The sequence below is a fragment of the Psittacula echo genome, assembly GCF_963264785.1.
Source record: "Psittacula echo genome assembly, chromosome: 2".
Taxonomy (NCBI): Eukaryota; Metazoa; Chordata; class Aves; order Psittaciformes; family Psittacidae; genus Psittacula; species Psittacula echo.
In genome coordinates this window covers 125,068,538-125,094,583 of record NC_137737.1, presented here as the reverse complement: position 1 = coordinate 125,094,583, position 26,046 = coordinate 125,068,538, and the positions used below count along the sequence as shown (strand labels likewise).

The 26,046-nt window shown below is 40.3% G+C and overlaps 1 protein-coding gene across 2 annotated transcripts in view; it reads right to left on the bottom strand.

The window, feature by feature from the left end:
- LOC308217577 (serine/threonine-protein kinase Sgk3) overlaps positions 1–21,632 on the bottom strand; it is a 36,293-nt gene extending 14,661 nt beyond the window's left edge. Inside the window, exons 1-5 of one of the 2 annotated variants that reach the window (XM_080610727.1) lie at positions 21,619–21,632; positions 13,982–14,185; positions 9,481–9,564; positions 7,478–7,550; positions 4,557–4,632 (exon numbers count right to left, since the gene is read on the bottom strand). In XM_080610727.1, coding sequence (XP_080466853.1) covers positions 4,557–4,632; positions 7,478–7,550; positions 9,481–9,564; positions 13,982–14,059 — 311 coding nt within the window. In that variant the 5' untranslated portion in view covers positions 14,060–14,185; positions 21,619–21,632. Of the gene's footprint in view, positions 1–4,556; positions 4,633–7,477; positions 7,551–9,480; positions 9,565–13,981; positions 14,645–21,618 lie in introns of those variants that run through there. The other variant, XM_080610728.1, reaches the window with a different exon arrangement.
- Between the last annotated feature and the right edge of the window lie 4,414 nt (positions 21,633–26,046).

Genomic DNA, 26,046 nt, shown 5'->3' with positions numbered 1-26,046 from the left:
TTACTGAATCTATCAAGTTCCATCAGTTCACTAAAATGTAGCCTGCTTATCAAGGAGGAAATCTTACCTAAATTTCAGAGATTAAGTTCTTTGAGAATGTCTTGGGGCAGTCACTCATAGGAAACTCTGCATGAGACATTCAGTAAAAGAAAAGCACTAGCTTACTATACAGCTGCTCTTTTATCTTATCCCTAGTATATAAAACTACTCTATTTTACATGTAAGAAACAGATATACTTGCTTTGCTATTTTCAATCCATTTCACCCTCCACACTTCTGTAAAGTGATGATCAGCAGTAACAGACAAACCATTTCTGACATATCCCCAGCTCCTGTGTATCATATTAGCACTACTTGTTACTGAACCCAACTAATGTCCTATACTATCTGAGGTTCCCAGTCTCCATTGCCCACATTCTATATTCTTAAACCCCACTTGAAAGCTGTTTGTTATCTTCAGCCTTTCAGGTTTCAAGAACAAGGCTGTACGCATAATTTTCCACTATCATTTCAGCTTAATTCTTCCCATCTTATATGAACTCCAAATTCTGATCTATTTCAGGGCCTCTCCTATATTCTGAGTCACGGAAGACAAAAATTGCTGTGGTTTGAATATTGTAGCAATACTGGCTCACAACGCAGCAATTTAAGTTTCAGAGTCCTTGGATATCATAAAATCAAGAATAAAGAGTTATGGTTAGCACTTTTCACTAGACAGAACAACAGAACCAGATCTTAATTACCTTTCAGCATTAATTATTCTGGACAAATGGCTGATTTAATAGAGCATGTTGTAATACAGCTCAAATAGTTACTATAGTAACTTTGTCCAGGACTGAATTCACAGCAGGAAAAAAAAAAATAAAAGTAGAAAAATACATTGACAGTAAAAGGCTGCTGTACAGTTGCAGACTATTCAATCTCCACAGTGCATGGCAGCCAGGAGTATAACTGATCAATGTTACATCATTCACATTCGCAGTTTTAAAAGCACTGCAAAAAAAGTGGTGATTAAAAGAAAAAGTTTAATTTCCTAGCCCAGATTGCAGCATGCTAATACATGCTATATAGACTCATAGGACTTGTATGCTGTAATCGCTCACATATATTAACTCAATGCATTTTAAAATACACTGGAACTATTTCTAAAATAACCTCACAGGAAATTAAAAGGATCAAGAAAACAGTTTAAAAGGGATGCTCAATATACATTGTACATATACTACCAGCAAAAGTCAATTTTGTTTGGATTTTTATGACTGGATAAATTTAGTTTATGGATTTTCTTTGAGATCATGAATGAATGTCAAGCTCCACCTAAATGCAGTTCCTTCTGCAACAGTAGTTCTCCATTGGCTTTCCTGAAGAAACATACGAAGCCACACAAAAAATTTTGGACACACAGAAGTATGAACAAGCCCCAGAAGTCACACAGATTTTTCAGCAAAATGGTAAAGTTAACTGCCAGTGACAGAACATTTAAGACACACTTTTTTTTTTTTAACTACTGGTGCCCAGCAAAACACTGCTATCTTTTTTACAGAAAGCAAAGACTCAAAAAGCCATAACGTACAGTTAACATTTTAAAAGAGCACAACCAATGTAAATGCAAGGCTTGCTTTCCCCACCGCGGACTGCAAGATCATACAATCCAGGGGTTCAGATTCAGAAACCAGAAAAATCCAGCCACTGATTTTCTTCTAGGGAACAAACACAGACCCCCGCTTCTCACTTAAAGAGCTGATAACTCATTTCCTCACAGAGATGGCAGGGTATTGTCATCCTTGAGTTCTTCAAGTGTTATGCAAATGTTCTCATTTTCATTAAGACACTGCTTTGGACTGTTTAAAAATAACTATGTTACATCTATAATGCATCCTCTATTATACATTTGGATTCAAACAGATTTTCCTTGGAAGTGTTCTCACAATTATATTCATTAATTTTCCAGTGAAGACCTACCTTTGAGGGGGCTAGCAGCCCAATTTAAATAGTTGCTCAGTGATTTAAGAAGCCTCACAATGCTCACAAGTAATGAACTCCCAGCTCCTAGTCAAGACATCACTCAGCAAGAGGAGCACATTATCAGATCTCTATCCCTTCTGCATCTGCTTTCTATCCACAAGAGCAAGTTCTCTGTCAAATACAATTAGCTGGGTAAATGCCACTTGAAGCTAGTCCTCTAAATTCCCAATTAGGTCTAAGCCAATCACAGAATCCCAAGGGTTGGAAGAGACCTCAAAAGATCATCTAGTCCAACACCCTTGCAAGAGCAGGGTAACCTACAGTACATCACACAGGAACTTTTCCAGCCGGGCCTTGAATATCTCCAACATAGGAGACTCCACAACCCCCCTGGGCAACCTGTTCCAGTGCTCTGATCCATCCTGCCCCGTATTCCACCTGACAGTGATTGCAGGAAAATCCTCATCAACTGCCACAGGGTCTCTCTAATATCTCTAACACTTTTTTAGGTTTTTGTTGGTTTTATTACTGGGCAGAAAGGTTTGGCTTCAATACAATATCTCACAAACATGCTGGACCCAAGAACCAAGTCCACTGAAGGAGAGAAAAAAACCCACAACAAACAACCCCACCCCTCTCCCTGAAACAGTGCTGTAAGGTTCAGAGAATAATATAAACATTACAATCTTGGACACACTGAATCTGACATTTGTGCTTTTCAAGTCAGATGTTCAGGTGCCTTCGCATCCAGAAATGAGGACATCACCACCAATCATCTTCTGGCTTTTAGTGAAAGTTTTCCTAGGCAAGAGTTAAAAATGACATCCTGATACTGGTTTTAACGCTTAAAAGACCTAATGGAAGGTGGGCTTCCTTGAAGTTGTGTGAAAATGCATATCCCCCTATGCCTTCCTTGGACATTATTAACTTTACGTAAGTAATTTCTGCTAATATCAAATTTAATTAGCACATTAAAGCAAAACAGTCTAAGAAAGTAAGGATGCTGACTATATGTGAAGACTCAGTCACCACATATTCCTTGAGCAGCTTCTAGCACATTTAAAAAAAGACAAATTCAGTCTCTATTTTGTTTTTATTGTATAACTATGTCTAATAAGCTTTTTATTGAAAACACTTTCAACAACACCAAAACACTTTATAAGACCCACTCCTTAATACTGGTTTAAGTTAGTTTTAACGGATCAAACAGGCAAAGTGCAAAGTTAAAGAATATCGACTGAGCTACAGATACATTTGAATGTAAAACAATTTTGAAAGCTCACAAAATTTAAAACAGCAAAGTGAATTTGAGGTTTGGCTTCTTTTTTTAAGTATACAATTTTGTGATGTGCACAGAAACATTGTACCATTTTACCTATGGAGAACAAATACACCAGGTTTTGAAACAAACTATTTGGACATACTGACAACCAAACAGGGAAGGGGATTGTGATAAATAAAACCAGTGTCCTTTCCTAATGTAACAAAACAGATTAGCTTTCAATAATCAATTATTTTAAAGTGCTTTCTCATCTTCTCCAAGAACATCACGGTGACCACAAACCTCACAGTATTTGTTCTAGTGGAAAACTATTCCACCATAACGACTTGGCTTCAAAATTTTTTCCACTTATCACAGGGAAAGATATAAAATGTTCCTTTCTTCCAAAAAAGAAAGAAAATACATATTTTGTGTTAATAGGACATTTAAATAGTTCATTTATTGGAAAAAAAAAAATACTCTGACTGCACACTGCAGCAATACTGTTCAAGGGTTCTTTTCTTTCCTGTGGGAAACAGGCAGTTTAACAGGTTGTACACATAGGCTGATTAAACAAAGTGTTACAGACATTTATTCAACACTAAAGCCAAACATAGGGCTTTATTATTTTACCAGTTCAAGCAACACAGAAAGCTGCACAGATTTAGTTTAAATTTATTAGGTATAGATTTAAATGAAAAAGAAAGTGCAGTTTAGCCCCCAGATAAACTTGCACACGGAGGTGCTATCCTTCAGATTTAACTGGAACCAACTCTACCATCTTACTCATCAGCAGGACACTGATGAAGTTTAACACACCTGCAATTCTTCTCAAGGAACAATTTATGTGCAAGCTTATTCATTTGCTTTAGACAGGCAGCTTGGTTACTGCCAACTGCCTAAGCAAGCTGATTAAGCTACTTTGTTAAAATGCTTACAAGTTCTGGAGCACACACATAAACACTCCTCTAACAAAAAAGTTCAGGCAGTGACTTACAGCAACTTAATAGCAAGTGACAGGAAGAGTTGTTAAACAGGACAGCCAGGAGCAAAACAAACACCTGCCCTACAGCAACAAGGTTTACAGTGGAATCTGCTCCCCTTGAATTAAGATCCATTAACTGTCTCCCAGGTTATTTGTAGATCAGTTTTCAGAAAACAAAAACATTTTTATACTGTTCCTCAAGCCATAGTAAAGTTTGTTTATTTTATTTAAGAGCACCGAACATGAAAATTACATACTTTTAACCAGATAACTTATTTTACAACTTGGTATTGACACCTCACATATTTTATACAGTCCTTATAAAACAGAAATGAAACTACTTACTGGTTGCATAGCTCTGGCTGTCTAACTAAATTCTGAATGAATTCGTTCAGTCCTGCTCTTCTCTGTTTAATAAAATCTGGAGGAAAAAAAAAAAAGTAAGACAGATTTATTAGAATGATCGGTCAGCTTATGAAAAAGACTTCATTTTCAAACGTAGGGGGTTTTTAGGACTTAAACAGCAGTTAAAAAAAGAGTCTGCTTCATGACTGGTTCAGAAAAGGATTGGTTCTACATGTGAAAAATCACAAGCTTAACACATTCAACTGAGGCGAAAGAACAAATTTCAGTTTCTCTGCAACACTACTAGAAAATGCAGACAGCCAGTTGGATTAGAACTGTACTGAAGTGCTTCGAGAACAGCTTGTAAGCACAGTAGGCTAACCTGTGCAGCCTTCGTTGTGTTGGTGAGCCCTTCAGGACCCGATTCTATTCAAAACCCACAAACCACAGGCAAAACCTGGCATCAGCTGCACAAATCAAGTTTTTACAAGAACAGTCCCACCAAGCAGCACATTTCCATAATATATATATGGCAGTGGGAAAGTTGCACAGCTCATCCTGCCAGTGGGAACTCAGATGGAACCATTAAAAGTAACTAAATAAAATGCTTTATTTTCTGTCTTGGACATAATCTCTGATATTAAAAAAGCAATCCTCAGCATCTCCACCCTCATCTAAAGCTTAAGATACATAACTTTCTTTTAGCGATATGGAAATATACACAAGGGATTTAAAACTCTTTAACATGAAATAAAGTGCAAAACAGGATAATCTTGTCTTTCATTATTCATGTCAACAACAAGTTGTATGGAAAAAGCCTATTTTATTCATGTGTTAACTGCTGAGGTAACTCTGTCATATATAAATTGCTGACCACTGTTAAAATTTTAAATGAAAATTCAATTTTAATTAAAAGCTGTATTTCAAATACTACCAAAAAAATGTTTATATTGTTCCAGGGATATAATCCCTCAGTCCTTGTTCAGGCATTTACTAATCCCAAATTACTGACATCAAGCAGGAAGGTAAACCTGCATAAAGATGTTATGGGAGTCACCAACATCAGCAGTTTCAGTATGGTGGATGTATGGTACCATCAGTCACTTTAAGGCTACAGAGCTACCCACATTGTTGAAAATAAAACACCTGCATCAAGTCAGCTCAAATGTATTGTCATTTTCTAGTTCTGTATTCTGACTGGTTTCAATGGGTTCCCTCTGCCCTACTTCTGACATTAAACCCAGATTAATTTTGAAATAACCTTAGTGACAATAAAAATGAAGCATTTAGATGACAACCTATGTTATAACAGCATTTTTGGTAAACTTTGGGAAGAGGGATATGGAAATTTCTCTCTACTGCGCTCCAAGGCAATAGTGCAATCCATGGACTGACAACAGTACAAGCATGGACTGACAGAGGTAAAATACCTTTTCAACATTTGTAAAATAAGTGCCATTTCAGAAGCCAGCAGAAACACTACATCAAAGCTTCACTAAATTAGTGTTAAGATAATTATTTAACAGAGCATCATGGCTCCATCTCCACCCTGCCCCCCAGCAAGAAACATCTTAAGAATTATTCAGTTTCTCATGCTTCAAGGATTTCAGCATAGTTCACAGAAATTTAAAACAAGTCTGAGGACTTTGTTTTACATATATAGTTTTAATAAAGTTTTCGGTTCTTTCCCCGCCATTTAAACTGCAGTTTCCTAAATGTGATTCCAGTAAATCCACCTGTACATTTGGCTGTACAGCAGCCCAGACTGCACCACGCTACTAGGTCTTCAGCCGGTTCTGAAAGCCTCAAGGTCAGAGAAAAGGACAGAAATCAAAGCAAGAAATCCCTTTAGACAAAATCCATGTAGAAGTTTTGGCAACCAGTCACATGTTCATCAAAAGAGGCCATCAGAGCTTGGATACTTGCATTTGATTATTTTAATAAAAAATAAAAAGGAGTTTTGTGTCAGGATCTAGATGATTAACAGTAACTGCCAAAAATTTGTTTGTTTGAAAGAACTCTAAAAACCCCAAAAGAACACACTGCAAGAGTTCAACACCTTTGGATCTATTTGTTCTTCAGCAAAGGAGAAAATTAAATGCCTGAAATAGGTGCAGGAGGATGTGAAACTACAAACTTGGTCTGACCACATTAGCAAGCCAGGAGAGGGTGGGAGATTCCCAATCACTGTCAAGAACACTCTTAAGGAAAAATACCCTGAATGAAGAGTATAAACACAGAGCAAAGCCTTGGCTTTCCCATTTGCCTTTTTATTTATTCATCAGTGGTGCCACCTAGGTTAATTCAGTGCATTTTAGAAGTGATTTCAAATGAGTATTTTGATGTGGACAGAGCAAGTTTACTTGGGACCTATCACTGTTAACTGGATCACATCGTGTGAACATCAAACAGGATTCTCTAAGTGGAACAACAACAGGAAGAGGTTCATTTTCATCTAAACTGTACAAGGAAGCACATTTAGATATAGAGAGTTCAAAAGCATTCAAAGATAAATCCTTCAGTTATTTCACTTTTCAGAGAGGGCAGGGAAAGTCACACAAAGGAAGTTAAAATTTGCTAGGCTTATGTTTAGAAGAGTCTGGAGTTTGGCTTTTGCTTTTACAGAACAAAGATTACACCTTGAAAGTTCAGAACAGTGAATACAGGAGGGCTGGGAGGAGCTATAGCCCTCAGCGCAAGAGCGGTCTGGGGTCACTAAGCAATGCTTTGCTCACAATCACAAGCAGAATACCTTCCTACACTGGTTCCTGTTCTTGACTGGGGCATGACTAACTCTGGTTTAGTCACTGTTTTGAAGACTGGTGTAAAGCTCATCTAAGATAGCTTCTTGTAGGCTGGAATAGATCAATTTTCATCTTAAAAAGAAAAAAGACAAAATGAGTAACCTGATGATAACTTACCAGGATCAAAATTGTCTCCAAATATTCTTTTAGCTGGAATCTTCAGGTTCATGGTGGGAAATTGCTTCTTTAGCTGAAAACAAAACACATACAATTGGAGTGTGCTTAAATATCGATAGAAACAATTGCATTTTTCTTTGTTTTCTGATGAACAGTTTGTGAACATCTGATTATTAGTAATTCTGCTCCTCTCTGTCATCTTCTCTACTCATACACTTGTAAAAAGAGCATAAACAAACAAACCCAATCTGCACTTAGCTTGCTTGCACCACTCATACCCTTTTAAATTCAAAGGCCATCACACTTTAGAAGGCTACGGATTATTGCAGCTATCTCCTGCAACATCGCTGAAAAGATTTTCCACTTGCCCCAGATTAAAACACACAGGTTAGAATTTCAATGTTGGTTTTATTCTCCTCTTTACTTCCTTCCTCGAGTCTCTCTCTCTCAGGTTTGTTTTTTGTTTTTTTTTTCTTGCATAGAAGTGTATACATGAGGTTTAAGATGGGCTGGGGGTACAGGCCTCTGGGTTTTGCTCAAATAACATTCTTAAAGCTCTAGAAAACACAAGTTGTCTACCCCTAAGCTAAAACTGTAAATAGATGAACAGTCTGTTTTACAACGATGCATTTGATAATTTGATTATAATCTACACTTGGTAAACTGACCAGAAGATTGTATACAACAGCACTGAATTTATGCAAAAAAACCCCGACATTTGCCAAGCCTTGATTACATTTGCTTCATCTTCAAGAGCTCAGAGGAGCAATCTTACCCTCATTCTCTTTAAGAAAGTAGTTTTTTAATAGAGTAGCTAGCAATTCTCCTCTCCTTAGAAACATAAGTATCTCCTCCAGTTAGCAGCACAAGTTCTTCTTGGTGTACTATATGAATTATACAGAACAGAAACTGGACTCAGCGTCCTTCTGGTTATGCTTCTCCAGGACCTCCGTCCCCACACACATTAGAAAGCCCAGTGCTGAACAAGCTTCCCCAGAGCAACAGTGATCTGAATGGCAAGAGAATGTGGCAAAGGAACAGGATCACCAACATTTACCCTACAGGTACAGAAAAAGGGATACTTTGTTTTCACATCACTTGCAAAAGATGCAGGCAAAGCATACCATGGTGCATTAAGGCTGACTTCAGCTCAGAGCTGGTAAGACAACTCCAAGCTCACTGCCTGTATTTGTATACCAATGTCACGTATAAATCCATGTACAGTGAAGCAGAAGAGAGAAAAGCCTGACTACTTCCCGTAGGAGCAACAGAAGGGAAAAGGAGGCACAGATAAGCAGTTGGTAATCTTTTCTTGTGGGGATCACAAAGGAATCATTTCTCTTTTTTGCAAGAGGCAAAAGGTGTGGCCTCTAAACATGAAAAACTGGAGACAACTAGGGATACAGGACACATCATGGACTACACATTTGAGCAAGTCATTGCCCCACTTGCCCACTATGTAAAAGGAGCAAAATCCCCTTGTAGCAATGAACTCAATAAACCCATACTTATTTGATGGACAGTCCCTATTTCATTGAGACCACTGCCACAAAACTTGGCTATTGTAACTATTCCTACTGCAGACAGGAACAGTTTATATTAAAAAACAAGGATTTGTTCACTGCTTTCAGTACTTCAAAGTAAACCACTTATTTAATAGATTCATTTATCTTGATGGTTTAAGTTTTGCAGTGCTTTTTACCATCACGAACAAATGCACATTTCAGATGTTTCGACAAACTAAATTTGGAGGTTTCTTTCATTACACTATGATCCCAAGCAACAATTTTTAAAAAAAGCAACAAATAAGTGGATTTTGAGTTTGAAATTCAAACAAACCAAAGTTTAAAAAACCCACCCTGTCATTTTCTTTCAACAGGCTCCTATGGTTATCAAATGTTGACTCAAATTCTTCAAAAGGGAATTAACTCAAACCATAACACTGCAAACAAATGTTACTCTGTGCTATTCTGGCATGATTTCATAGCTTGCCTTTTGCTTACCGTATTGTACAGTTTATCAAACTCTGCATACCGTCTGAGGACAAACCACTCATTTCTGCCAACTGACACCAACACTTTGTAAACCTGTAGTAACAAAGATAAAGTTATTGGCAACAACAAAGTTGAACAAAACCCACCAGGTTTAGTCCTGTGGTGGAAATCAGGGAAGGTCGTTAAATGTAACGTGTAAGCATACTTGTTGAGCCATACATTTCTTATAGCTAAGTCACACAGACATCAACACAAATGATTAGAACAACTGGAAGAGTCTGGGATTTTACAGATTTATTTTTATAACACCAGGTAAGCAAAAACTAACACTAAAGCTGATGTAATAGAGTTTCATAAATTAGCTCATACCCAGCAAGAACACCTGGCCATAGCAGTCTATAAAGATTTGCTAGGAAATTTGTTAACAATCTGATAATTCATAACAAAGACTAATATTAAAGGAAGTAAAGCATTTAAACACTGACGATTGCCTTCACCAAAACAAAGAGAAAGCACATATGGAAGGCAGTTATAAAGGTAACTGTTCCTTGCAACATCTTGAATATGTATTAATAGTCAGGATCCTGGCAGATGACACAATTGTTCGAGGGGAAAACAGTGCTGTGGCTGAAACATAGCACAGGTCAGATCACACCACACAAAGCACTGGGATCAAAGGAGGAATTTCTGGAATCTGCTGCACAGCTTGGCCAATCAAATCTTATCACAGCAGAGGACTCCAGTTTGTCAGTTGACTCCAGGTTGTCAGTCCCTAGCTTCATAAATCTGGTTGATAGCTTAGTGTCCAGCAGGCTGCTCCTGTGTCTTATGCAAGCTGACCTCCCTTCTCCACATTCCTGTACTTACAGAAGGAACCTGGCTATTCCTCCTGGGAAGAGGATGGACACAGCAAGAAAGTAATTGCAGAAGGCTGCTAATTCCTGATGCAGATAACATGACCAATATCCCGGTCTCCCTTCCGTCCTGCAACAGCAGCTTATCTCTCTCTTTTTAACTCCCAGTGGAAGTGGAAACCACCACTGTCGGTTCCTTAGCCTGAGATTTGCATTCATGTTGTGTTAACTGCTCAAATAAGTTGCCCTCAATCTCCCCTGGAGAACAGAGGGGGCTAAACAGAAGCATTCAGTACGATAGTGATGAGACTTTTCTTTGAAAACTAGCTTCCTCTTCCACTGCTCAACAAGCATTAGCAGAAAACATAGCTACGCACCTTCTAGAGCCTCGCTATACTGGAAAGAATAAAAGCTTCCACTGCAAAGACTTAAGTACTGTCCTTCTGAACTAGATGCCTAGTTCAGCTATCTAGACAGCAATCAAGTCCTGCAAATAATGTTCAAACACCAACATATTCACTCCCCATGACTTCATGGCAGACCAATGCCAACAAGTTTAAGAAGCAGTTCATGGACTTCTTAAATTAGCAGGGCAAAATGCATAGACTTCAAAGTGCACAGGCAAGCATAACTTTAACTTGAGATACAAGATGATAATCCACCTCCTTGGCAACCTCAAAACAGTTTTGTTCTCAGTGCAGCTAGCTGTAGAACAGCTGTAGGACAACAACAGTGTCAACGTTTTTTTGTACGGCAGAGCATAAAAGAAACACAATGTCATCGAGTTCACAGCATCACCAAAGCTCTTGCATACCCAACAAAGGAGAATCTCCAAGTTCAACAGTTAGGGAAGCACTAAATGGTAAGAACATACATGATACCTACAAAGAATTTGGTAAAACCCAAAAATGTAACATCTCTGGGCTGTATTACTACTCTCAGCTCCACCTATGTAATGACTGAGAGAGACGTGCAATGTTGGTTTCCAGAAAGGCAGCCAGGAAGGATCTAGCCTTACTTAGATAACAATGTTTTTACATCTGATTACTCCTAAATCAAAACTAGTATGAGAAAACTCTTAAAACATAGATAAGATGCATCCATACATTATAACATGCGGATAAATAACACAAAGCTTTGAGAAAGGGAAAAGGAAGAAAACCAGACAGAATTTCTGAAAACATCACCACCACAATCATCTCCATTAAACTACCTTCCCAGGTATAGACAGGAGAGGGTCCAGCTATTTCTGGATCTGATTGATCTCTTCACAAAAGAAGTCACTGAAATCAAAAGGCTTCAATTCTGTTTAGGTAGCTCATGTTTCTGGATTAAACATTCAGCTTGTATAGAACAAACATAAGAAAAAAGGCAGGCTGTTTTCCAATTTCAAGAGGGCAAGCATGAAAAAGTAAGGGAACTATTAAAGTGTCAACAACAGCCAAAAAGATGAAAACACAAAAATACACCACCAAAAAAACCCCCCAACTCCACAATTTCCATGAGGCTGGGGATTAGTGTTATACATTACAGGTCTGAGACAGTTTCCAGATTTAATCAGACAACAGCACCCTTGAAAGAGATTTGTTAATAAGCCTGCGTATGATGGGAGTGAGGGGAAATGAGAACAGGGCAGAAGAGAAAATTAAGCCTCAGACATCAAACAGCACAGTGATAAAAGCAAGAAATCCAAAACAATGCTATTTGACAAGACAGACAAAAGAATGACCCACTATGCAGCAAGGGCAGCACAACAATTAATATGCCTGGATATGGCCCAAATCAAGCAAGGATTTTGGTCTTTTTATGAGGAAAGTGAATACTGAATCTTCAGAAAAAGGCAGGACAGTGAACTAGAGTGGATACACACAGGGGCTAGTTACTACAAATCAAGTGGAAGCAAAAAGGAGCCAGAACACCCAAAACCTTCAAACATGAAATGATTTGTCAAGAAAAAAAAAACACTGGTAGTAAATGTATCGAAAGTGTGCATTATTTAAGAAAAACAAATAAAATATTCAATAAAAGGTTATGAAAAGGCTCAGGAGCAATGAAGAGTTCACTTCCAAAGACAAAATTGAGAAGCTTGACTTATTTTCTACATCCCTCCCTTGCCAAAAGCGGTACTGACGGGCTCCACCTACAACAGGGGAAACACAGTAAAATCAGTGACAGGCACATGCTGGAATTCACAGTTCCTACCATGAAGTTTAGTATGACCCTCACTTCTGTTATCAAATCCTAGAATATATGTGATACTACTCAAAAGCATGGTTGTGAAAAGCGGCTCTAGTCAAGCTGCTAATTATACCCTAATGTAAAAAGCAGAAGGTATCAAGACAAAGCATACCTCACCACACAGTGCAAGCTGGGTTCAATTCCGTTTTCCAACCCTCAACTCCCAATTCATCATGTTTCCTACTCTTGCTTGTAGCAAGAAAGTACACTCAAAGAATGTGCCTTTAAGCTTTCAAGGTTGTCACACAGATCTCTAAGTAAAACGACCTGGAAATGACAACACTAGTATGTACCAAAAATGTACGGCACTGGCACATTTTTAACAGAACTGCCAGCAGCGAGGCAGGCAATACAGCAAACCTGTTTAGCTCAAGTTTAGACTTCCATGGCATTTTTCCTCCTCATTTGAGTTTCACCTGTATGCAAAAAAGAGCTCCAAAGCTCTTTTGCTTGTTCCCTTTACCAGCACACTCCTTCCCCAAATTACATCTTGTAAAAGCAAACAGCATTATTCTTCAATGAGGAATGGAGGTGAAGAGGAAGGGCAGATATACATCTCAAACTAAATCTTTGGTGTGTTGCATTCTTCAGACAGCAGCTCAGTGTAAGGGTGTTTGCATTCCACATCTGAAGAGTGACTAATTCACTCAAAAAAGAAGGAAAAAAAGAAAGCTTAGAGGAAGTTGCACAACAGCAATGAAACAGTTTGAGCTTTTTAAAAGAAGTACTGATGCTGTATTTATATCCCAACATAAACATAAGCAAAAGAAAAATCCATGCCACAGTACCTTATTTTTCAGCATGCAATGCAAAGAGTTTCCCCACAGAATGGGAAGACTTTACTTCCAGAAAGCAAGTCATTTTGGGAGGCAAAAAAAAAGGAAGAGGGAGGGGAATGACAAGGAGTGGAAATGAGAATAGGACAGGAAAAAACTTACAATCAGAAAACAGGAAGGAAGGCAGAAAAAAGGCCTTTCAAAAATTTGTTGGGTTTTTTTGTTTGGTTGGTTTTTTGGTTTGTTTGGGGTTTTTTTGTTTTTGTTTTTTTTTTTACACACACACAAAAGTATAATAGGGTATCTGTGAAAAAAATGGCCATTAAAACAACAACAAACCAAACACCACCAACAAACAGAAACCAACCCAAAGCACATGAAAAATCACATAGGACACCAAATTTTAATCTGATTTGGTACCAAAATGTTATCCCTGCAGCTGGACACTTATATATGAGAAAATGCTGCCCCTTGGGGATAAAACCACCAGAAATTTATAAAGCCATATTCTTTTTGCAGAAGGCAACACTGTAAAACATTCACAACTTCTCACTCTGGACTATGACCAGTACTCATAAGAGCAAGTGAACAGATTTCCACAAACTGCATTCACCTACAGCGCTTCCACACTTCCATACTTACAGTAAATCTTTTTTTCTTCTCCCTGTGTTCATCAGAGCTCGGAATACTAACACTTGGGCAGCTTTCTTTGTGATCCATTGTATATGTTTTTCTGATGAATGTTACAGGACCTTGCTTCAGGTGTTGTAATCAGAAGGTATCTTCAACGGTATTGATCCAAGATACACAGCTTTTCTTGAGAAAATGTGAATTCCATCATGTAATCTTAAAGAGAAAATAAAAGGAAAGTTAAGTACAGGAACACTCAACTCACAGTGCTAAAACCTGCATGACAAGAACTTTTCCTGGCAGGAAATGCACTCTAATATGCACATATACGGTCATAATCATGATTAGTTTGCAAACAGTTTCATGCTTGTGGTCCTTTGTTGTTTCACTGAAATAATTCACATTCTCTGCAGAGAGAAGTGAATCCTTCCTCTCCCCCCAAAAAAAAGAAAAAAAAAAAATCACTGAGTTGTGCAGACATACTAGAAACCGATTTGGGCCTACTACAGACAATACTCTGAAGGAACAAAGATCCAACACAAAACCAATTAAAGATGACAACCTGGTATCAGACCTCTGAGAAGAGTCACGAACACATACATTCAGAACATTTTACTTCAAAAACAAAGGTTTTCAACTGCAGAAGCCTGTACCAGGGGGAATTTCAGATTTGTCAGAACACGCCGGGTATATTTAATTATCACATCAGAGATGAAAGACAACATGAGAAAATATCTTTTTTTCACGTGAATTTTAGAGAGGGACACAGTAGCACCATGTGTCTGCCTGAGTATTTACCTGCTCTGCCCTCTCTTCCCCCATACTTGCCATACTCCAGGTTTGGCAGAACAGTAAGGTCATCTTCCTTGCAGAACTTGAAAAAGGCACAAGTGAGAAGACAAAGTCATCTAAAAGGCAGAGAGCTCAGTACTGACTAGATGCCCCTTCACCCACTGAGCTACACACCTGCCTTGAGCACTAGCAAATTGTTTACTGGACGCCAGTGCAAACAACAGGAACTTCAGCACTGCCTAAGAGCAGCCAAAGCTAATACTACATAGCTGCAACCCTCTGTTCAGACATGCACGGCCATCTGAAATGTTTCAGTGAGTGCAGCCCAGTTTTTGGAACACTTCTGTGTCTGACTAAGTTACAAACATGAGAAAAGTTTTTAGAAAGAGAAGACCTCAGTTCTCTTCAAAACACCCAGAGGAAAGGAGTGCCCAGATCAACATTTAACTCCCTGTTTTCTTAAAACAGGGAAGTATAAAACTGAACTGTATATTTCATATCATAAATTTCCAAAAAGCACAGGCTAATCCAATGTAATTCTGCTGTTAGAGAGACACCCATATTTACATTGGCACGAAGGCCAAAGCCCCTGGAATACAGTGAAAAGATTTGTTCTTGATACCCAACTAGTCTTGGTCAGTCAACTGACTATTTTTCCTGTCAGATTGTGTCTCTGGCTCAAACTTCATGTTGTTATTCCTCCTGTGGCCATTAAAAATAATTAATTTTCAAAAATCTGGTGACTTTAAATAAAACAGAGTGTTTGAACTCACTGTAATCACAGCTAAATACTAGATCATCCATACTGCACCATGTTCAGAGAATTACTTTTAGTTACATCTGCATTTACTTCAATTTGATTGTTCCCTACTTCACTGATTAGGTAACTATAAGGTTGAACAGAGTTAAACTCTCCACTCCCACACCTTTATTTGACTATAATACAGCTCAAAGCCAGTTAAGTTCCAAACCTTAAGTTTCAAATTGGTTTCTCTTTTCCTTTGGCAAACAATGTTTAAAGCTTTATCACAACAAGGCACACTTCCAATTTTCCACATTTTTATACTGGCATGGGATTAAGACCCACTGCCAGACACTCAAATTAAGATCTAAAGGTTAACTGTGATCTTCTCCATCATAAAAGGTCCACTAAGACAGTAAATAGGCACTACTTCTGTAAGTGTTTCACTAAGCTTAGACTTTACTAAGCACTTATGTCAACCTTTACTCATTTCGGGTCCAGCACCAGCAACTGAGCACAAATCCCTGTGTTTTATCTGTCTTCCTGCTCATCACAGAAAAACAAGTAAAGCTTCAAAACAGATTAGGTGTTCCCTGAGTAGTATCACTAACTGTCTTTCTCCTCTTGTAAAGTGACATTCACTACAAAGGTTCCTAATACGCTTGCACTCATTCTCACAATATAGGCTGTACTTCATTTTTTATTCTTAGGGTCATAATTTTAAAAACCAGTACAGGAATAGTATGGATTAAATGATGCAGTCCAAAGAATATCCCTTGGAAGACTAAGCTTTAATCCAGATCTGAAGATCTACAGAAAACAAAAGGAGGAAGTGTCACCCAGATTAATTCAGGAAGAGTTTATTCATCTTACAGGGGAGAAGAAGTACAATAAATCAGCCAAGAAGCTGAAACTGCAACATTCACATTTCTTTCTTTAAGCTGCCTCGAAGGCCACTGTCTGTGGTATTTTCTTTCCCCAAGGCATCTCCTTTGAGCTGTGCTTGCATCACCAACACTACGCTAACCCAACAAACTTGGAAGAAATACACCTCCAGTTTGCCACTAAACTCCAGAGCACCAGACCTTTCTTTCAATTTCTATTTGCCACAAGCATATCAGCTCTTGAGAGCTTCTTATATCTTCTGAACTGTAGGTCTGACTGTAGAAATGGGGATAGATTTGCCTAAGTCTTTATTGTGCTGTAGTTTAGGAGCAATGGTTTACTGTGTGAAGTAATAACAGACAGCAAACCGTAGAGACATATTTTCAGCCACAGCATCAAAAGCACAAACTGCAGTGTCTTGAGGGTTGCCAGACAGGAGCGAATTAAACTGACACTTGTCAGCTGAGAAATCTCTGCCTCTGGTTATAAGCTTTTCCTCTAACTAAAAACAAATAGCCCTTGGCTTCAACTTTGGTAACACTCGGATAGGAGAAGGAACTTTAGAAAACAGGTAGCAAAATAAATCCCCTCAAATCATACTTGGGCACTACTGAGAGAGCATGAAGACAGGGTAACACAGAGATCAGTGCTGCTCAGAAACAGCTGTAACTTTTAAGTTACTGCAGTATCTAGGCCTGGAAAAGGGGAAAGCACAAACAACTGCTTTAGAGGAGAACAAAAGTTACGCATCCTTCTGGAACAGTTTCAAGCCTGTCAACTGCTACATTGTCCATTCTCTCCATGGCGGCTGTCAAAAAGCGACCAGTATTTTCACTGTTTCCTGCAGGAAGCCACAGCAATGTCAAATTTCACGCTGACCCTTGCCTCTGCCATAAGAGCACAGCAATAACAGGACCCTGACACTGTAAGACCTTACACAGATCTACTATACCCACAAATGAATAATTTTCTGAATGCCCGAAGGCAAAATATTCTGTGCAACTCTGCAATAGCTACATGCAACAGGCAGACATTGTGTAGTTTAGGGATATGTGGCAACCTCCTTTCAGTCCTTTCTACATAAACTAGGCTAAAACCTTGAAAAGGTTTCTGAAGTTTAATCAGATTGTTTTATTCTGTACTGAAATTTTCTTTTCTTTTTTAAATTGTAATGGCCTGAAGATTATACAATTGTATAACGAAGACCCTTGCTCTGGGTGCTTACGTGTCAATCTCTGCCAAGAATGTTCAAAACTAGATCAGGAAGCTGTGTTCTCACCAGCTGCCTCTCCAGCTGTAGCCAAATTGCCTTAAATACCTCTGAGGCCAGTGCAAATCAGCTATCATACTCATTCTGACTCTGAGTAACACAAGGGAAGGAGAGACAAGAACAGTCAAAAACTCAAAAAGAGTCTCCCTGCAAACATGCCTGGAAGAATCACCAGGACCCATACGCACCCCAGTGCAACAGAACAGGCATTTCCCTATACACTAATCATCTGCGTTGAAAGACTTACTCTAGGACTGAGTCACCAGTATAAACAGCTGCTAAAAATCCCACCTGAACATTATTCCAATTATGGAAGACCTGCATATAAAGAAACAGAAAGCAAAATACAGGAGACCATCCTATTGTTCTCTCAAAACTTTATTTCCTCTTACTTTAGAGAAAGTATCATCTTTGGCATACTTTTCATCATTTCCTCAGTCTTCTCCACAAATATCCTGATAATGACTCCACTACGACTGGACATTACACAATCTTTGAGAAAGCCCAGAAAAGCAACTTTTTCTCAACCTCTGTATGGTGAAATAGAGTATCCCACTCTCTTGTTACCAAACAAGCATCTGATACACAGAAAATAGGAGACAAGATATTCAGAATCCAACACAACAGAAATACTTAATTAGGAGAGCCAGGGACTAATCTGTAAAAGAGATGGATGGCCAGAAGCTGTTGAATAACTAGGTTCTGAAGAACAGAGGTTTCACACAGGCCATGTACTTACGACACTTAATACAAGAACACTGAACACCAGCATAGACCTCTAGAAATAGTCCATTTTAAGAAAAACCAAAATGCTCTGGCCAATCTTTGGCTCATCTCCACACTCCCTTCTAACTACAGTCTGAGGAGAATTGAGATTTCAGCCACTGGCTCCCTGTTTACACACCCACCCACTACCTTGCATTTTTAAAAATCTCTAGTAGCACCACTCTGGAAAGCAAACCACTACTGTGCAGCAGTGTGGGCAAAGTCCCAGTCAACTGATTCTTTCTACTTGTAGAAAATGACAGCAGGTAAAGTGAAAACTCTAGGAACAGAAAGAAATGAGTAATTCCTTTTTTTTTTGGTCTCTATCAAACTTACTTTGGACAAGTCATGCAAACATTTCCTTCCCACGATTCAACTGCACCCAAGAGCATCCCTTCTGCCCCACCTCCCAGAATAAGCTTCAGTAAATTACTCTAACTGGCACATAACAGGATTTGTGGCTTGGACCGGCTCTATTTGCATTCATGTGTATTACATGACAGAACACAGGTTCTTTGCTGTGGTAAGCAAACCCCCAAGTAATAAAATGGGTCTAAAGAACAAACACTGCCAATAGGAAGCAGCTGTCTTTCAATCCTGAACACAGGCCCATCATAATTTCATCTTTAGCCTTTGTCCATACTTATCTGGAAAGGTTACTGTGTGCCTCAGACAGTATGACTTACACAAACAGCAGAGCACATGGAGAAAAAAAAATTAAGTTTGCATTAAACTTGCTACCTGCACATTTCCTGGCATGCTTCCTCAGCCTTCCTACACACCAGGTCCAATTACATTCAAATTTTGATGCGTAAGGATGCAGAGATGAAAAGCACTGTGAAATGACTTTCGAGAGGTCTTACAAACAGCTGATACCAGCCACTTGCAGCATGGTCAGCCCTACATAAGAGGGCAGTCAGGCTTCAGTAAACACAAAGCAAATAATCCCAGCCTCGTTTTGCCCTTTGGTGAAAACTAAACGAGAGAACACCAGATTTCATTTACACATATACTGCCCATTTTCTTACATGACCTTCAACGGAAGTTACCAACTATCCTCCCTCTGTCTCGCTACATAAACAAAGGAGTGTTCTGATATATTTAAGACTGATGTTACTCTAATGCATCAAACATGGACTAAGCTACTGGATTTTGTGTACTATAACTGGCAAAAGGGTAAAATCTGTACAAGAGGGTATTTTTGGATTTTAAAATAAAGAAGTATGTAAGTCCAAGCTATAGCTCACAATCCAGAAAACACACTTCTGAAGTCTGTGCTTTACAGAATTCACACTGCCTAGAACCACAAAGCTGCTGGATAATGAAAAGGCAACAACTTAAATGTTGGAATATAAAAGGCAAGTAAGAGAGCCCTTAGCAATATCCAAATTGCATGCCCAGTTCACTGCCACTCGATTCCTCACATTACCTCAGTGCAACCACAGCTAGTATTTCATGTTCATTCTTCAAGGACAGTTTACAAACTCCTGCAGGTAAGAGCATACACTGACCTCTCACCTACTTCAGTGCTGCAGAGAGAGTAAGAAGGTGTTTCAATTCTGTAAGGATTCAGGGCACAGTTGTTTATGCATGTAGAACAGAATTTGGTGCAATAAGGCCAGATTTGGCAAGGCTGTAACTTACAATCAAAGGTGGGAATCACGGTTGGAAAGCAACTGTACCACAATTCATCATCATCACATAACCACTAGTACCTACTTTTCCAGCTTTCAAGTTGTCAAGGGGATTAAAACAACCAGCAATTCTCACTGACATGTGCAAGTTGAGAACGCTGTATTTCTGACCTAAACTAGTATGTCAAAATACCTTTTAAGAAATAGGTCAGTTTTCTAGCTTTATTAGAAATACCATAGACGGAGACTGCCTTTACAACATTAACAGTGAACTTTCCAAAATGCTTTCAAAAAGCTAACACCACTTTTCCCTGAAATCTAAAGAATCTTAATACCTTCAGAAAAAACACTCCTCCATACACACCCTCCTTTTTTATCGTTAAAGACTGACGCACACATGAAGATTCAAACAAAATACAAACAAAAAAATCAGAACCGTGTTTAGACATCCACACTGAAACACCACCAACACTTAAAGAACACAAAATAGAGTCACAACAGTCTTTAAGAGTACAGAATCATTCTACATGAGTCTATAAACAGAATTTAGGACTATGTTTGAAAAGAGTTATATATAACATATAACAAACCCAACTTCGCTACAAGAGTGCTGCAGCAAGTGATTTTCACAGGAACCTTCAATGCCAAGTAACTGGAAGAACCATAACGGCATTCAAGTGACCTTACTGTCTTGAAACGAAATGCACTGCCAGCACAAAAACGTTATCTTAAGTTTAAAGGGGATTAAGAAATTAACGTTCCATATGCACAACTACTGCACATGCAGAAGCAGGGCAGTTACAGCTTTAAGAGCTGCTAGAGGACGAAAATTCACGCAAATATTAAGAAAGACGAGCTGCCAGAACTGCTTCATCCTTAACGTGTTACAACTGCTTTTTGATTAACCTCTACACAGTTATATTCCTCAATGGTACCTGAATCCCTGCAAGACAGCACTGCCTAAAAAGTTTTACTTTCTCAGGACACGACCTAAGCAGTATTCTCCCTTAGGTTCGCTGCACTCTTCCAAAACACCGGCTACATACTGCCTGCGAACCACCCGCAGAGAGAGGAGTAAACGCCGTGCAGGTAACACCCGGGGCATGCCCTTCGCCCAGCGACTACCAGAACAGCGCGGCCACCACACCACACGGCACTCACACCTACCTCCTCGCAAGCGAGGCCACCGACTCCGCTGCCCTGGGCGCGGCTGGGGAGCGGCCCTACGCTGCTCACCGCCACCCCAAGAACCGCGCCTCGGCTCCCTCAGCTCTAGGAAGTTACCAGTCTCTCACATTCCCGGTCCGGCGGCGCCGCGCTGCTGCAGCTACCACCGCCGCCGCCTCCCGCTCCGAGGCACAGCCATCTGCCCTGCGTCCGGAACCCCGCCGACGAACGCACACGCGGCCCCACTGGCGGAAAAGCGAGAGGCGGCTCCACCGAGGAGGCCGAGAGAGTGCCGGGAGCGGGGCCGCCACCGCGGGGAGCGCGCCCGGTGGGCCCCCGCGCCTCCCCAACGGCTGCCTGCCCGCTCCCTCCCTCCGCCTGCCCGCTCACGCACCCCGCACGTGCGGCCGTAGCTCCGGAGGGCGGGCAAGAGGAGCCAACCTTTAACCCCCGGTTAACTCCTCCGGTGGGGAGGGTGGGCAGCGGGCGCGGGTCCAAGCCCCACAGTGGCCGGTGGAAGCGAACAAACGCGGCCCGGCCCACTCACGGACGCGCCCGCGGGGCCAGCGCCCGGCCGCGGCCGCCCCCGCGGCGCCAGGCTGTGGCCCGGCCCTCCGCCCACCGCCCCAGGGCTCACAGCGGGGCACGGGCACCCTGCTGCCCAGGGCTGTTGGCCGAGGCCGGAAGGCGAGGTTATCCCCCCTACACACACCTCCCTTGTAATGAAAAGTTTTAAGTTTCCTTTAACATGAGTTTTCAATTCCGCCCCGCGGCCCCTGGGAGATGCTCCCGCTGCTGCTGGGCGGCTCCCCACAGAAACGCTGGAAAAATCAGCAGCGCAGCCGCGGCCAAGCTGCCACTCCGGTAAAAATAGTCTGAAAAACACCCAAAACAAAACCCTGCCCACAAACGGGCCTTCAGTTTTAACTCCTTGGTGCGTTCAGGGGTGCCTGCAACCCACCGGCAAGGCTGCCACTAAACCAACCAGCTGCTGTAATGAAAGCTCTCCCCTTTTTCTGTATGTGTGTAAGGAATTAGCATTAGCAGAAAAATTAGAGGGGTTTGTATAATGCCTACCACTCTTTAGGGCAGTGTTTCTGCATGCTCTGAAATGGGAAGGTAAGTTTCAATACCCCAGTTAAAATGCAACCAGCCCTCTTAAAACAAAGTGTAACTTGGTAAGTTTTTCCTGAGCAGACTGACGCCATAAAACAGTTACACAAGTTCCAGAAGAAAAAGGTCTTTCAACAGCAGTATCACTTCCACTTCCAACTAGATCTAGAAGTGCAGGGCAGCCAGGAGGGAGCATGGATGCAGTTTAACAGAGCAGGCCACAGCACCCAGTGAGTTAAAACCTTGTGTTTATTGAGGGTCTGCTATGGTCTTTAAACAGTATCTAATACAAACGGTAATGCTCAGGATGAGGTAAAAGTCTATGCCATTTTATCTTCCTCCATATAAATACCTGAAATGATTCTCAGGTTTTCCACTGCTGGGTAAAGATGCTGTACCATTCCACTGTCTCAACTGATGTAACACCCAAGTGCCTGCAAAACCCCACAGGTTTTCAACAGGAAATACTGATTATGGAGAAGCCCCATGTTCTACAAGCATGTCTTCACAAGACTTGCATTAGGGCCTGACGAGACATGATGATGCTTATTTCAACAGTCACAGGTATTGGCAAGTATCTGGCGAGCAGTAATTCAGGAGATCCTGTTTCTGAACGCTCCTGCTGCGTAAGTGTTCCTCACTCGAGTCAGGCACCTACACTCATCGAAACACTCTCCCAGAACAAACCGGAGAATATGTCAGTGTTTGAATTAGCATGTTGTAACTGAAAACACACAGGCTACAAACCAACTGCATCATAAGCTTCCATTTCAGTACAGCCCACACAGGAAGACATGAAGAATTTTCCCACCCTAACCTGCCCTCTCATGATTTTGGAGTTTTGTATTTTTGGGTAGGCACTGCTAGATCCAGACACTGCACGGTAGCAACAGCCTTCTCTTGCTTGTTCAGATTGGGCAAGGTATTTGCCTTACATTCACAGAGAGGTTTTAAGGAAACCTCGTTAGCACTTCTTGTGAAGCCCAGAGCAGAACGCTTTTGAACTTCAGTCAGAAGAACTTACTGGCAAATAATTTAATCAGGTAATCTGTATTCAAGAGCTGTTTACTTTACAGTTGTTTTGCAGTGTTCATGTTCTGTCTAGCTGATAGTTTTCAGTTAATCATTCACTTGTCAGTAGATGAGCTCAATGGAGCCACTGGGCTCATTTACAGTTAGTAGAAGGACCTCAACCTAGAAAACCCGAGGTGATGACCTTGGCCTAAGAATGATTTAACTCTTGTCTACCTGGCCACACAGTCTAAATCCTAAACTTCCTACCAAAGAGTGGCTATTTGTCCTTTCTCACAGTTAAAAACTCCTCAAAGACTGGGCTGTCAAATGGTTAATTTTATGCAGTTCCTCTTGCTGTTCTGGAGCTGTGCGCAATCTTAAGTAATCAGAGGGCAGCAGCATGGTACCTATCCTTAAATTGATACTTGCCTGACTGAATTCCCCAGCATGTTAATTTGCCTAGCGCATCCTACTGTGCAAAACACTGTTAAGGTTCTAAAAAAATAAATCCTAATTTACAGATCTGTTTGATGAGCTTTTAAAGGATAATGTTCTAATGTGGAGGTGGATACCTGGTGGTTTAACTGCACAGCACACACAGAAACACATGGAACTCAACTTGCCTTTTAACAGAAGTTAAAGGTCAGCATTTGCTCTGACATTTTTGTATCCAGAAACTCCCTTGCATTCCCCATTTATGTTTCCCGGGCAAGTAATACACACAAAGACTCTCTCTTCCACTGCTTTGCAGTACTTCGCTTCTAAAGAATGTTACAAATCCATGTACTGTGCTGTCATCCCAAATATTTAAAGTGTTTGCTGAAGAATACCAGTGACTGCATGGTGGGGGTGCAAAAGAAGAAAGAGAAATGAAGGACCCATCTCAACCCACTGCAAATGCAAGATGTCACAGAAATGCATGGTACCTTTAACATGTTTCTCCAATTTCAGTATGAGCAGGTAGCAACAATCTGAACAATTAGATTCTGGTTTTACTGGAAATGTCCTTAAATTACTATGAAAACCTTGTCCCTGATCAAAGATAATAAGTCTAATTTTACAATAGCAAGAGAACTATACAGACAAAAACACAGGATAAAATACATTGCAAGACAAGGACAAGCAGGAATGCAAATGACTTTGTTTAAACATAGCCAGGGGCTTTGCTGGTGAACACAGTTCCGTATGTATGTTATGTGATATTTCATAATATATATAAAAGTATTCACACAACAAGCACAGCCCAAACCACTTGACAAGTGTAGTCCAATATTTTTAGTTACTGCTAAAACACTGTGGGTCAATTGAGTAAGACCTTGAAATCATTACCTCACTACCAGCTTCAAATACCACAACACCACAGCTTTCCGTTTCAGTTCCTGCATCTTCAAAGACTATCTTGGCCTACCAAGCTTTTTCTATCCTACTCCTCACAATTAGGGACAACACAACCTCCTCACCCCATAAGAGACCATCAATGGAGTCATCAGGTTTGGACACTAGGATGAGATGGTGTTTGGAATCAGCAACTAACTCTTCTGTGACAGTATCTCACATACCAGAAACTTCAGTTAAACCACACGCATGTCGGTTTAAAGTCCTCCAAAAGGCATTAACGTGACACTGCAATAGACCGGAAGTGATCTTTTAAAGTAATTATTGTTAGAATTTAGCCTATAAACCCCTAAACTTAAGACTTCACTCAGGAAACAACTGATGGTCATTGTAGTTAACTTTGCATGTGCCAATTGTTTTAATCAAAGAACCCAGCTCCAGGCAGGTTGTATCCACCTACACATAACTGAGCAGTCTGAAGACATCACCCTCTGGAAAGCCTCAGGCTGCAATGGATGGGCCTCACAATGATGCGGCCACCACAACTCAGGGCAAATACTGTCTAATATCTGGGATTCTAGCAGTCACAAAGACCCCATAAAACGTATGAAGACAGATATTCACTCACCCTTTTCTATCAATTACTTTCACACTGCTTCCCAGCCTCTTGCTTGGAGGGTAATTAATCTATGTTAATATCCCACTGCCTGCTTATGAACAGGACTTTGAAGAGGCTTGAGAATGGGCCAGCTGGGACCAGGCGTTCAGCGCTGCAAAGCATGACACCACCCAAGAATCATGTACTGGAGAAAACAGTCTTCTGGTAAACTCCGCAGATGCATGAGGTTACCTTAAAGCATGGGCTACCTAGGACAAAATCAAATAAGAGAAAACACTCAGTGGGAAAGTGATCTAGCTGGAAGCCTGAGGGTTAAAACTGTGGAAGAAATGCCAGCTGGACAAGATTAACACCTCACAGTGCACGTGCAAGCGTCACCAGGTAACCGTTCTCTACCAAAACTGGTTTTGTAACACTTCATGCACATATGCATATTAATAGCTTTCATTTAACTCATTTTCATAGTTGTGTGCCTGTGCTTATTAGAGAAGTCTGAATAATGGTTCAGTTTTATATGAGCTGCACAGGGGAAATGTTTTGGGTTTTTTTTTTTCTGTACTTCTTTTTGTATGCTACATCAACTACAAAATGTCTCCAGATTACAGAGACAGTCTTTCAATTTGAAGGAATTAAATGAATACTTGAAAGACCAATTCATTGCAAACATATACTTAAACCCCTTCTCCTAAACAAACCAACCAACCCACCCAAAACTACTACAAGCCACCTAAACAAGTATGA